This window comes from Puma concolor, chromosome A1 (assembly GCF_028749965.1).
Source record: "Puma concolor isolate L17-30 chromosome A1, mPumCon1.1.hap2, whole genome shotgun sequence".
Taxonomy (NCBI): Eukaryota; Metazoa; Chordata; class Mammalia; order Carnivora; family Felidae; genus Puma; species Puma concolor.
In genome coordinates this window covers 174,114,695-174,128,669 of record NC_141667.1, presented here as the reverse complement: position 1 = coordinate 174,128,669, position 13,975 = coordinate 174,114,695, and the positions used below count along the sequence as shown (strand labels likewise).

Below are 13,975 nucleotides of genomic sequence, written 5' to 3'. Positions count from 1 at the left end.
TGGTCATGAGATTGAGCCCTGCATCAGGCTCTGTGCTGGATGTGGTGGAGCCTGTTTAGGATTCTCTCTCTCCCTTTCCCTCTGCCCCTCCCCTGCTCAAGTTCTCGTCCACTCAAAAAAAAAAAAATTACTCTTTTAAGTAGGGTTCATGCCCAATGTGGGGCATGAACTCATGACCCAGAGATCAAGAGTCTCATGCTCTACTGACTGAGCCAGCCAGGCACCCCTTAAATTGAGATTTTTAAATGCAAGCTATCACTCACCTGAAATGAGACTTGTACACTGTGCCCTTCAAATCACAAGATACAAACTAGGAGGGGAGCATCAGGACTTTGTATTAGTCTGTAATTTCAGCTTATACTGCATGAAATATAGAATCTAGCATATGGGAGATGGCAGTTAGTGATAGACATGGGAACTAGTGCCTTTACCTACCCGATCCTTCTCCCCACAAAATTCTTAGACAAGCGAAAACAGAGACTGACAGTGAAAGAAGTGTAGGTACCATCTTCAGTCATTTGGGGATTCTGTCCCGAAAACCACTGCAGACCTCAGGTTAGCTGGGTTGGAGCATCTAACTCACTTGAGCAGATTATAGAGTCTCTTATCTATAAGCTTTATCAAACCATCTAGAACAATCTAGTTCCATCAGGGCAGGTCACACTCCATTTTATCACAGACAAGAACAAGTAACAGAGACGGGGTGAGCAGGAGAGGGAGAGCCCTTGTGACTTCTAATTAGAAATGAATGAAGCAGCTGGGAACAGGGAGGCTATTTTCAAATACTCTATGGGCTATGCTGCTGAATAGAGAAGGGCTAGACTTGTTCAGTAGAGCTCAAGAAGCAGGAGAAACCACCAGTGGACCGTTCTGGCTCACTGCAGAGCACAGATGGACCAGCCTGCCTCCTGAAGCAGACAGCTCCCTATTGCCTTGCAAGGGTCCAGGGGGCTTGAGGCTCCACTAGGTGGGACTGCCATGGTGGCTGGGAAGCCCCTCTATTAAACATTTCCCACACCACACTCATCAGGAGTGTGGTGATCTCCTTAAGCAATCATGATTTCCCATTCTCAGCTCAGCCCCACTGAATCAGCTTCTTCAGGGGATGGGATTCAGATGACACTGAAGTCTCTTCCATTACTGAGATCCGATTTAGAATAGCTGGATAGTTTTTGAACATTTACTATTCCTATTCATCTATTATTAATACACGGCAGGAAAACAAACTTCATATTCTTAACTTAGTTTCCATTGAAGTGACTACTTTTATACTTCTTTTTTTATACTTATTTTGAAGGCATACAAAGCTCAGTAAGTCCATGAATATAATTTTGTGAAATAAAAACTAGAAACATTAAGAAACTACAAATGCAGCACAGGATGAAAACATCATACTGTTTAAGATAAATGATTACAGTACCACACAACTTTCATTTAAAAATAAGTTATAAATGGGCTTAATTTTTTTATTATTCAGGGGTAACCACAAATCCTTTTTTCTTAGAGGAAAAAAACACAAAACAGCTTTCTTTAATTTTAAATGCACTTTGAGAATAAGCAAATATGGGTGCACAACAAGCTGGAATACACAGACACAGATGGTTTGATAAATCCCCCTGAGAACCAGCTAGTCAGGTATGTTCTACTGGGCTATCTGGCAAAATATCACTTTAATGGGTGAAAACCCAGGGTCTTAAGCAATAAGGAAAAAGAAATAATCTAGTTTTAAATACTCAATGGCCATTTTTTATATAACTTAAACTTATTCAACACATTAACTGCATGTATTTTTAAATATTATTTAAATTGAAGAATATGTCACTAATCTTTAATGAAATTTCCAAAAGCCTTGGCAGTAGTTCCACACTTCCCCAGCAGGTGGCAGATTTCTTGAAATACTTTCGTCGTCTTTCATAAGCCAGTGCTAGAGTTCATCATGTGTCAAAACTGTAGAGGAGGAAAGTTTATTTAGTGATTGAAATCTTAAATATCAAATGAGCTCAAATGTCACCCAAATCATAGGTGCTGGCTGAGGATCCTTCTGTTTGGTTAGTACCTTTTTGCTTCATTATTAGTTGTTTGTACATTACTGTATCATAAGTACTTACATTTTACCACCTAGAAGGGAGCTTTCATGAGTCTATGAGGACAAGGACCATATCTTTGTTATCTCTGTTATCTCTAAAGCCTAGCACACTGTCTGGCAATTTGAAGCCTTGAAAAATACGTATTTATCACTTACTATGCACAAATAGCATATCACTAATGTAATGGAACAACAAAGAGCAGAAGCCATATATGGTCTCCTTCTGTGATGGAAAGAGAGAGCAGTCAAATACTGATTTAGCTGATACAAATGCGAGGATCAGTGAAGACTATCAGAGACCAAAATGGTTTCTTTTGTATTACTGAGTTGTCACATACTAACTGATTTTAAAACACTGAGAATTCAGGATATTTTCAGGCAGAAATGAATTAAAGTACAATGTAAGTGCATCCTATTCCACAATTTGAGATGGTAGACTATGTTTCTTCTTCACCAAATTTCACCTGAGACAAAATGTAAAGGGAATAATAATAATGAGCCTAGGGAAGACATTAATTAAGATGTGATTGCCCCCTTCAAAAATAATCAATAGAAGATAAAGTAAAAAAAATTTCCCTGAACAGAGAAAAAAACTAGGTAATAGAAAATATAACCACAGAAATACAAAGGATCCTAAGAGACTACTATGAACAATTATACACCAAAAAAACAAAACAACAACAAAAAAAAACAAAAACCCAGGGACAATCTAGAAGACATGAATAAATCCCTAAAAACATACAACTTACCATGAATATACTGTCTCATGAAGAAATAGAATACCTTAACAAACCTGAGACTGAATCAGTAATCAAAACCTCCTGAGAAACAAAAGTCCAGGACCAAAAGGCTTCACTGGTGAATTCTACCAAACATTTAAGGAATAATACCAATCCTTCTTAACTTTTCCAAACAACAGACAGAGAAGGACACACCCGAACTCATTTTATAAGATCAGCATTAACTGGATTCCAAAACCAGAAAAGTGTACTTTATAAGGAAAGAAAATTACAGGCCATTATTCCTGATAAATAAAAATGCAAAGATCCTCAAAATATTAGCAAACTGAATTCAACAATACATTAAAAAGATCACACACCAAGATCAAGTGGGATTTATTCCAGAGATGCAAGGATGGCTCAATATTCACAAATCGATCAACATGATAAACATCAACAATATGAAGGATAAAAATCATCTCAATGGATGCAGAAAAAGCATTTGAAAAAACTCAGCATCCATTTATGACAAAAACTCACAACTAAGTGGGTATAGAGGGACTGTACCTCAATGTAATAAAGACCATATATGACAAGTCCACAGAAATCAAACATTATATTCAACGGCAAAAAGTTGAAAACTTTTCGTCTCAGATCATGAACAAGAATGCCTACCCTTGCCCCTTTTATTCAATATACTATTAGAAGTACCAGCCATAGCAATTAAGCAAGAAAAGAAAATGCATCCAAGCTGAATAGACATAAACTGTCAGTATTTGAAGATAACATGATATTATATAGAAGAAACCCTAAAGACCACCAAAAAAACTGTTAAAACTATAAATGAATTCAGTAAAGTGGCAGGACATAAAATCAATATACAGAAATCTGTTGTGTTTCTATACACTGATACCAAACTATAAGAAAGAAAAATTAAGAAAATAATCTATTTACAATTGTATCAAAAAGAATAAAATACTAGGAATAAATTTAACCAAGGAGGTGAAAGACCTATACCCTGAAAACTCTAAGACATTGATGAAGACACAAATAAACAGAAAGATATTCCATGCTCACGGACTGGAAGAATTAATATTGTTAAAATGTCCATACTATCCTAAGCAACGTATAGGTTCAATGCAATCCCTATCAAAATTCCAATATCATTTCTCACAGAAATAGAACAAGCAACTTTAAAACTTATGAAGAACCACAAAAGACACCAAATAGCCAAAGTAACAGAGAGAGATGATGAAGCTGGAGGCATCAGGGTCCCTGATTTAAAACTGTATCACAGGAGTGCCTGGGTGGCTCAGTCATTAAGCATCTGACTTCGGCTCAGGTCATGATATCATGGTTCGTAAGTTGGAGGCTTGCTTTGGGTGAGCTCGAGTCCCATTTCAGGTGAGCACAAACTCTGCTTCAGTGAACATGAACTCTGCTTTGGGTGAGCCCCACTTCTCTCTGCCCTTTGTGGGAAGATTCTTTCTCCCTCTCCAAAAAAACAAAACAAACAAACAAACAAAACCAAGAAAACTATATCACAAAGCTACAGTAACCAAAACAGTTTGACATTGCCATAAAAACAGATACACAGATCACTGAAACAGAATGATGGGCACTTATGACAAAGAAGCCAAGAATAGGCAATGGGGAAAGTACAATTTCTTCAATAAATACTTATTCACTTATATAAGTGTTGGGAAATCTGGACAGCCACATGCAAAAGAATGAAACTTTGCCCCATTCTTACACCAAACACAAAGATTCACTCAAAATGGATTAAAGACTCAAATGTAAGACCTGAAATTATAAACCTCCCAGATGAAAACATAGGCAGTAAGCATCTTGATATCAGTGTTGGCAATAATTTTTTGAATTTGTCATCAAAAGTAAAGATAATAAAAGCAAAAGTAAACAAATGGGACTACATGAAACTAAAAAGCTTCTGCAGATGAAAGAAACTATGTATCTGATTAGGGGGTAATATCCAAAATATATAAAGAACTCATACAACTCAATAGCAAAAATCTAAACAATCCAATTAAGAAAATGGACAGAGGCTCTGAAGAGACATTTTCCCAAAAAAGATAAATAGGTCAAAATCACTAATCATAGGGAAATGAAAATCAAAACCATAGTTATCATCATGTACCTGTAGAATGGCAATTATCAGAAAGACAATAACAAGAGTTAGCAAGGATGTGGAGGAAAAGGGAACCCTTGTGCACTGTTGATGGGAATGTAAACTGCTGCAGCCACGATGGAAAACATATGGCAGTTCCTCAGAACATTACACAAAAAGAAGGAAATCCTACCCTTTGTACAACATGAATGGACCTTGAGGGCATTATGCTAAATGAAATAAGTCAGAGAAAGACAAATACTGTATGATCTCACTTATATAAGGAATCTAAAATAAAACAATACTGAGCTCACACACACACAGAATAGATTAGTGGTTGTCAGAGTTAGGTTGAGGGATGGATAAAATAGGTGAGGGGTCAAAAGGTACAAACTTCTAGTTATAAAATAAGTAATAGGGATGTAATGCACAGCATGGTGATTATAGTTAACAACACTCTATGGTATACTGAAAGTTGCTAAGAGACCTTAAAAGTTCTTATCACAAGGAAAACAAATTTTATAAGTATCTATAATTTCACAATATATACAAATAATGAATGTTACATGCTTGAAATGAATATTATAGCTATAATATCTTAATTTAAAAAAAGGAAAAATAAAGAATAATAGGTCATGACCAAGCTGTTTCTGGAACACAGGAAATTTCAATATTAGTAAATCTATTAATATTGTCTATTATATTAATAAATCAAATATAAAAACCAGGCAGTTGCTTCTATTTTTGTTGAGGATGCGGTTGATAAAATGCAACCCATTCTTGATAAAAACACTTATTAGAACAGGAGTCAATGGATATTTCCTCAACATAAATTTTTTAGTCCAAAGCCATTATCTTAACAGGGAAACAGAGAAGGTTGGCCAAACAAAGTGAGAAAAAGAAGCTAATATTTAACATCATATTAGATATACCAACCAAAGCAATTAGACAAGAAAAAGCAATGTGAGGTATAATGATTAGAGGAAAAACCATTTTTGTTTGCAGATAAGATGTATGTAATCCTAGGGGAAAAAATTCAAGAGAACCAGCTGAAATATTACTATAAATAATAGGGGGATTCAGTATGATCATAAAGATTCATAAGCTGAAAACAATAATCTATCACAAGCAAATACCAGTAAGATACACTGTAAGAGAAAATCCCATTTATAATAATAACAAAAAGATGAAATACCTAGGGACAAGCTTGAAAAAGATATGGGTAAGACCTATATGATTAAAATGTTATGATTCTTGACAAACATAAAACTGAAACTGAACATAAAGATACAACATGTTCTTAGGTGCAAAGAACAGTTTTCACAAACACGTCAATACTCCCTAACTTAAGTAATAAATTTAATGTAATCTTCCCTCCATCCTCTTCTCTACCCCCCACCAAAAAAGAAAAACCGAAAAATTTCTGGAACTAGATGATTCTAAAGCTTGTATGGAAAAATACACAAGAATACCAGGAAAACAACAACAAAATAGTAATGAGGGGAGATGAGCCCTACTCAGTAATAAAACATGCTATAAATCTTCTAATTAAAAAAGTATATAATAGGCACATGTATAGACAGAGATAAATGGCACAGGATAAAAAATGTGCCAAATGAGACAGAAATAATGCAGGAATTTAGTGTATGATAAAGGTGGCAACACAAATCTCTGAAATAAACACCATCAACTTTTTTCCAGTATTGGACAATAATCCTCTAGAAAAAATGAGCAAAGGATAAAAATAAGCAGTTGAAAAACAGAATTACAAATGTCCCTGAAACATATGACCAGATTCTCAACTCCATTCATGTTACAGGTTGAACTGTGTTTCTCCAAAATTCATATGTTGGAACCCTAACCTGCAGGACTTCAGAATGTGACCTTATTTGGAGATAGTCTTTACAGAAGTAATACGGTTAAAATGACATCATCAGGGTAGACCCTAATCCAACATGACTAGTGTCCTTGTAGGATGAGGAAATCTGCACAGAGACGTATACAGAGAGAAGACAATGTGAAGAGACGCAGCGAGAAAGTGGCTACCTACAAGTCAAGAGAAGGCCTGGGACAGATCCTCCCTCACTGCCCTCAGGAAGGAACCAACTCTAAAGACACTTTGATCTTGGACTTCAAGCTTCTAGAACAGTGAGACAAAAAATTTCTTCCGTTTGAGTCAGCTACTTTGTGGTACTGTGTTAGAGCACCCCCAGAAAACTAATACAGCTTATAAGAGAAATACAAAAGTTATAAAACAAGGCCTACTATAGCCTTAAAAACGATTGCCTCTTTGTGTTTGAGTAAAAGAGGTCTTCCAATTTTATTCTTTCTATATATAGTACTTCCATATTGTTTTCATGTTTATAACAGACTTACATTTGTAATTCAAAATTAAGTAAAAAATCCAAAAATCTTTTGTAAAACTTATTTTTACACATTCATAGGTATGTATACAAACATGCCATTTTTACTTAAGATGGGGCCAATTACAAATATTACTATATTTTTAACTTAAAATATGCTATCCACAAAATACATTTATCTCAATTCTCTTGAAAGACTACAATATTTCTTTGTATGTATTGACATTTATATAATCAATCTTCTATTAATGGATCAATTATTTCTATTTCATTATTAAAAACAATGGCATAACATGTATACATATTTCTTATTTATTTATTTATTTATTTATTTATTTATTTATTAGAAAGAGAGTGCGCGCGCGCACATGAGTAGAGGGGCAGAGAGAGAGGGAGAGAGAGAATCCCAAGCAGGCTCCACACCATCAGCACACAGCCCAATGCGGGGCTCAAACTCGCAAACTGTGAGATCATGACCTGAGCTGAAATCAGGAGTCAGATGCTTAACCGACTAAGCCACCCAGATGCCCCTCACTTCTCTTTTTAAATGTAAACCTGACACACATATTTTAGTTTTTATACACATTGTAAAATTTTCTTAATTTATACAGCTGCTGTATGTATGAGCATATGAGTGCTCACTTGTCAGTAACTTCACTAACTCTGGCTATTATTAATCCTTTAACTCTTTCCAATTTGGGAAGAGAAACATTTCATCCGTATGTTCTGTGCATTAAAAAATTTTGAGGTAATTGTGTAAAATTTCCTTTCTGTCTTCTTTTCCCCACCCCTTTCTCCCGTTTTCTGCCTTCTTCAACTCCCTTTTAAAACAGTTGTATCACACCACTTACAGAATCTTCTTCTGAATTGAAATGGTGTCTTCAAAGTATTTAAGTTATTAATTAAAAATAGGGGCACCTGGGTGGCTCAGTTGGTTAAGCATCTGACTCTTGATTTCAGCTCAGGTCATGATCTCACAGTGTGTGAGATGGGGTCCCACACTGGGCTTGGGATTCTCTCTCTCTCTCTCTCTCTCTCTCGGCCCCTCCCCTATGCCCTTTCTCTCTCAAAATAAATAAACAGTAGAAAAATAAATTCATTAACAAAACATGGATGTGTTTTAAATACTCAACCTCTCAGAAAATAACTGCGTTGGTTTTGTTAAAGAATACAAAAAGATGAAACACAATTTCATGCTTATGTGAAAGTTTATATATAATATTTTTTTAAGTTTATTTTGAGAAAGAGTGCAAGGGTGCACACGCATGTGCTTGCACAAGTGAATGAGTGGGGGAAGGGCAGAGAGTGAGAGTGGGAGAGAGAGGGAGAGAGGGAGAGAGAGGGAGAGAGGGAGAGAGGGAGAGACAGAGAGAGAGAGAGAGAGAGAGAGAGAGAGAGAGAGAGAGAGAGAGAAAATCCCAAGCAGGCTCCACACTGCCAGCACTGAGACTGATGCAGGGCTTCAACCCACAAACTGTGAGATCATGACCTGAAATCAAGAGTCAGACACTCAACCAACTGAGCCACCCAGGCGCCCTTATGTATAACATTTGTATGCTTATATTTAACATTTCAGCTTCTAAAAAAAATAAAGCTGAGGGAAATAAGAACATTATTCTGAACCACTGGGAAGAATTACTGTTGAGGATTAATACAACCTGTTTGAAAGTCTCTAACACTGGAGCTCAGTGCTATTTTTAAACAAGAGTAAAGAAAAATTGAGAGAACTAGGCACTCATGAGGAAAGAGAATTAGGAGGCAATCAAGAAGTTTACAGCAGCTTTAACAGAATATTCAACACTTACTTGTTGAAGGTTTATGTAGAGTAATGAAATGCCTAGGTAACCACATTTTAATCTTAGAAATGGAAGCAAATCTAGTCCAAGTCACCCTCCAGCCCTGAGGAGGCTACTAGAACCAGGAACACATGGGAAATCCATATTCCACATGGGATTAATTCAGGAGATAGGAGGTAATATTTCTAGGTTCCATATAAGTCTTTCACTAAACTTTAGGGTTTGGATTTTCATATTTGGGACATTTGGTCCCAAAGACAAGCATGTTTTCTACTTTTATTTTCTACCTCTTGTGTCAGAAGGCTAATGCTTTGGCACCCATTTATGTGGTGATATGAACTGAAGTTACATCCATGGGGGAATAGATTCTCTATCCATGTTTTAAATTTGTGAGTTTAAGTCCACATAAAATGAAGTTCTTAATGTCACAAATTTTCTGAAAGAAATTCTGACCTGATCATTTACTAAATTCACCAAGAAATGAGTTTGTAATCTATTTTAATTTCACTTCAGGCAACACATGATTCAGACACCACCACAGAATGATGACTTACTTGCATTTTTCTTCTTGTTTTCTAGGTGTTCTAACAGTTGTCGTATCTCAGTGTCATACTCCACCCATTCTGGGACAATCCTGGCAGCAGCTTTTAGCTTAGGTTCTTTTGTTTTGGGATTATTGCACTAAAAGTTTAAATAAAATTTGGTTAATGAAAAATGACTTTCCTTGTATGTTAATTATGCTTCATTTAAGGAAGGAAGGGTGGGAGGGAGGGAGGGAGGGATAGAGGATGAACAGATCATTGTCCAGGAAAAAAGGAAATACTTGAGAACATTACTATGTCACTACAGCATACAAAATGAATTTTATAAAAAGCAGAGCCCTAAGTACTAAATATTTAAATCACTAACAAATAAAAGTACTTAGTTTAATAGGGAAAGAATCAAGCAAAATGACAAATGATAGTTTATGTAAGCAGTAAGTATTTAATGCAAATACCTCAATCAGAAATTTAAACAAAAATTGTTTAAAAACATTCTTATGGTTAACAAGGAGTCTGTCAAACACTTCTCCAAAATGTTTTGGCAAAAGATCTAATTACATGATTATTTTGTAAAAGAACATAGCAGACTATATTAATAAGTATTCTCTTATCTTTCTTTGGACTAAAATCTGGTTTATATACTTGTGTTTTCCACAGACAAATATTGTTAGCCTTTAGAAATTCCTCGAGTTTGTTTAGCAAAAGCATTCCCTCCCCTTTATATGCTTCTGTTCTAATTAGCAACTGTGGCGATATTAAAAATCAGTTAACTGGAACTCATGTGTCAAAATACTGATAGGGTGAAATTCACAGGAGTTTATAAATCTCATGTCTAAACATATTAACTAGTCTACCTGACAGATACAGTGGAATAACTATGGGTACAGATCCTCAGTCCTCATGGTTCCAACTCTTTGCTTACTGGTAGTAAGACCCATACATTTCAGTTAACTGTGTGTGTGTGGCGGGGGGGGGGCGGGGGGAAGATCTTAGCTTCATCACAAGGGAGGAAGCTGAAATAAGATAATCTCTATGCTTCCACTGATATCTGACCGATGTAAACGACTCAGCAAGCAGTTGGTCCTATTATGGGGTTTCTTGGGAAATTAAGAGGTCAAAAGGCAAAGTGAACAGGAAAAGGATCTGATTCTGGATGTATGTGACGGTACAGCTGACAAGATGCTAATGTGCTGGATGTGAGGTGTGAGGAGAGAGGTCAAAGATGACCCAAGAGTGTGGGGCTTGAGCGACATGAAGAATGGAGATGCCATCGACCAAGACATGAAGGACTATGGGAGGAGGACAAATGTCACAAAGTTCCAGAAGCATCCCATTTGCTCTTTATAAGACATTAACAGAGAACACATCTTGAGCTCACTTTCATGAGACGTCTTGTAGTTGCCGCAACTTGCTTTCTCCCTAATTCCTTATGGGAGAGCTACTGGTTATGTACGAGCCATGAGCCTATTGTCTTTTGTTTTTTTATGTTTGTTTATTTTTGGGAGAGAGGGAGAGACAGAGCGTGAGCAGGGGAGGGGCAGAGAGAGAGGGAGACACAGAATCCGAAGCAGGTTCCAGGCTCCCAGCTGTCAGCACAGAGCCCGATGCGGGGCTCAAACTCACAAACTGCGAGATCATGACCTGAGCCGAAGTCGGACGCTCAACCGACTGAGCCACCCAGGCGCCCTGAGCCTGTTGTCTTAATCCCTTCCTCATCAAATATTTTCACTTCATTCCATTGTGGATTTTTTCCTATAGTAATATATTCCTGAAGTAAGTGGGAAAAGGAGATTTTCTCTGCAGAAATTAACCTTACAGGCATTATGTTCTATAAAGTAAAGATAATGGAACTATTTCCATTTTAATCCTGTCAGAAACTGTTAAAATACTGTGTTTCCCTTAGTTTTCTGTCTTACAATTCCCCCCCCCCCCCGCCCCCACAATCTATATTGGTGGTGCTTACATGGGTTATCATGCCCCCCAGGGGAGCTTTGGCAAGGTCTGGACACATTTTTGGGTGTCATGACTGGGGGGTGGTGGGGCACTACTGCCATCTAGTGGGTAAAGCCAGAGATGCTGCTAAACGTGCTCCAGGGCCCAGGACAGCCCCCCACAATTATGAATTATATGGTCTCAAATGTCAATAATGCCCAGGTTGACTGAAACAGAGCCGAGATGGTACCATGATATTCATAAATGCTCTCATCCTCGCCTTTGATACCATTAATCATGCTTTTTCCTCTTCATTAGGCCATTTCCTTGGGGTTTGTCTGCATTCCCTTAACTTTTTTCCCCAAGAAGTTGGCCCAAATTAGCATGTTCTCTCATTTTTAAGTGTTTCTGTGGGAGGGATGGCTATCTGTCCACTAAAATTTATGCCATCTTTTTTCTATGTAGACCTATCACTAAGTAGCAGCTGCCCATCTGGGAATGACATTTCTTAGCTCCCCTTACATCTAAATGTGGCCCCACAACCAATCCACCAAGGGGCCGCAGCTTTTAGGAGTCAGGAAGCATTCCTCATACTCTTTTTCTCCCCTCCAGATCAACACTACCCAACAGAAATATGATGGAATTTTAAATTTTCTAGTAGCCACATATAAAAGTATAAATGGAACAGGTGAAATAAACATATAAACATATCAAAAACACCATCAGTCAATATGCAATAAATAGAAATATTATTTATATTATTATATTCTTTTTATGGTGCTGAGTCTTCAAAATCTAGTGTGTATTTTACACTTTACAGCACATCTCAATTCAGATCAGCAATATTTAAAAACAATTTTTTCTTTCTAACGTTTATTTATTTTTGAGACAGAGAGAGACAGAGCATGAATGGGGGGAGGGTCAGAGAGAGAGGGAGACACAGAATCCGAAACAGGCTCCAGGCTCCGAACTGTCAGCACAGAGCCCGACGCGGGGCTTGAACTCATGAACCACGAGATCATGACCTGAGCCGAAGTCGGACACTTAACCGACTGAGCCACCCAGGCGCCCCAGATCAGCAATATTTTTAAGTGCCCAATGGCCACATGTGGCAAGTGGCTGCCATACTGGACAGATCAGCTTCTGATGGCTACAGATGATGACAGCACCTCAGAGGATGAAGGAGCCACAAGACGGATGGAGGCTGGTCCCATGATGGACAGGGAAGCTACTCACTGACAACACCCACTTAGATCTGGACTTAGGTGAGTGTGACACCACTGAAATCTGGGGTTTGTTATAGTTAGCTCATGTTAACCTAAGTGTTGGAGATCCCAAGGAGACCTTATGTCACTAATGTATGAGTCACAACCTTATAGGTCACAGCACAACCTTAACATCTTATGAGTTATGTTCAGTAAGGTTCTTGGTCTCTCTTTAGAAAATTCCCTTGCTTTCTTCTTAACAATGCCACCTCGTTTCTGCTACTTTCTATCACCTTTGACTGCAATCTGACAAGTAGGCGTGCTACCACTTTCCTATACGTTTCTACACGTACCTAGAAAAATGTCCCTAGATTTTATTGTCCTGTCTTATGTTCAAAACTGCATGAATGCTAATATTTGGATAGTTTATTTTTTAACGGAAGATCTTATAAATAATTATTTTAAACTCAAATTAGCACATAAAAACAATATGGTCAGAAAAAGAATGACGATATAACTATTAAAGACACTATAGTACTGGAATGTAAGTTCAAGACAGCTAGACAATACGTTAGCTTGAAATATTTCATGTCTAGGAGAAATAGAGCATAAACTGCTTAAAACTAAAAGTTAAAAATTTTTCTCAAAAGGAAGGAAAAAAACCCAGACATGTATAGGATAATTCAAGTAGACACATTTGGGAAAAATATTGGCAGGAGAACCAAACTGATTGTGTATTAAGATGATAGTTAATCCAGGAACATTTCAGCAGCTCATGGTCTTTCTCTCAGATGCCGCTGTGCATTAAAGAGGAACCCAGCAAGCCTGAGATCGCTATCCTCGGAAAGGCCTGCTTGCAAGGAGGGGCCTCAGCTGGCATCTGGGAACTTGGGTTTCAGGAGTGTTCCCACCATTCCTGATAAGAATGGCTCACCATGCCTAACCTGTGCCAACCACGTGCTTTCCTTCTGGATGTTGCGAATTATAAGCTTTTAAAGTGTGAAGTGCCTGGTATGTGACAGGCAGGGGCGTGCTTATGGGACCAGCCCTCAATAAGAATCCTGGGTACTGGGTTCCTAATCAGCTTCCCTGGTAGACAACACTTCACATGTGCTGTGAAATTCCTTATAGCTTCAGGGATTAAGCTTGCCCTGTGAGGCTGCATGGGGAGAGGGCTCTTGGAAGCTGGCATCTGGTTTTCTCTGGA

At 37.6% G+C, this 13,975-nt stretch overlaps 1 protein-coding gene across 4 annotated transcripts in view; it reads right to left on the bottom strand.

The window, feature by feature from the left end:
* Window positions 1–1,428: 1,428 nt before the first annotated feature.
* The window catches only part of UGGT2 (UDP-glucose glycoprotein glucosyltransferase 2), a 195,987-nt gene continuing 183,440 nt past the window's right edge, over window positions 1,429–13,975 (bottom strand). For all 4 annotated transcript variants that reach the window (XM_086709349.1, XM_025924004.2, XM_086709355.1 and 1 more), the window contains 2 exons: window positions 9,644–9,770; window positions 1,429–1,947 (listed from right to left, as the gene is read on the bottom strand). In XM_086709349.1, the coding sequence (XP_086565475.1) occupies window positions 1,925–1,947; window positions 9,644–9,770 (150 nt within the window). In that variant the 3' untranslated portion in view covers window positions 1,429–1,924. The remainder of the gene's footprint in view (window positions 1,948–9,643; window positions 9,771–13,975) is intronic.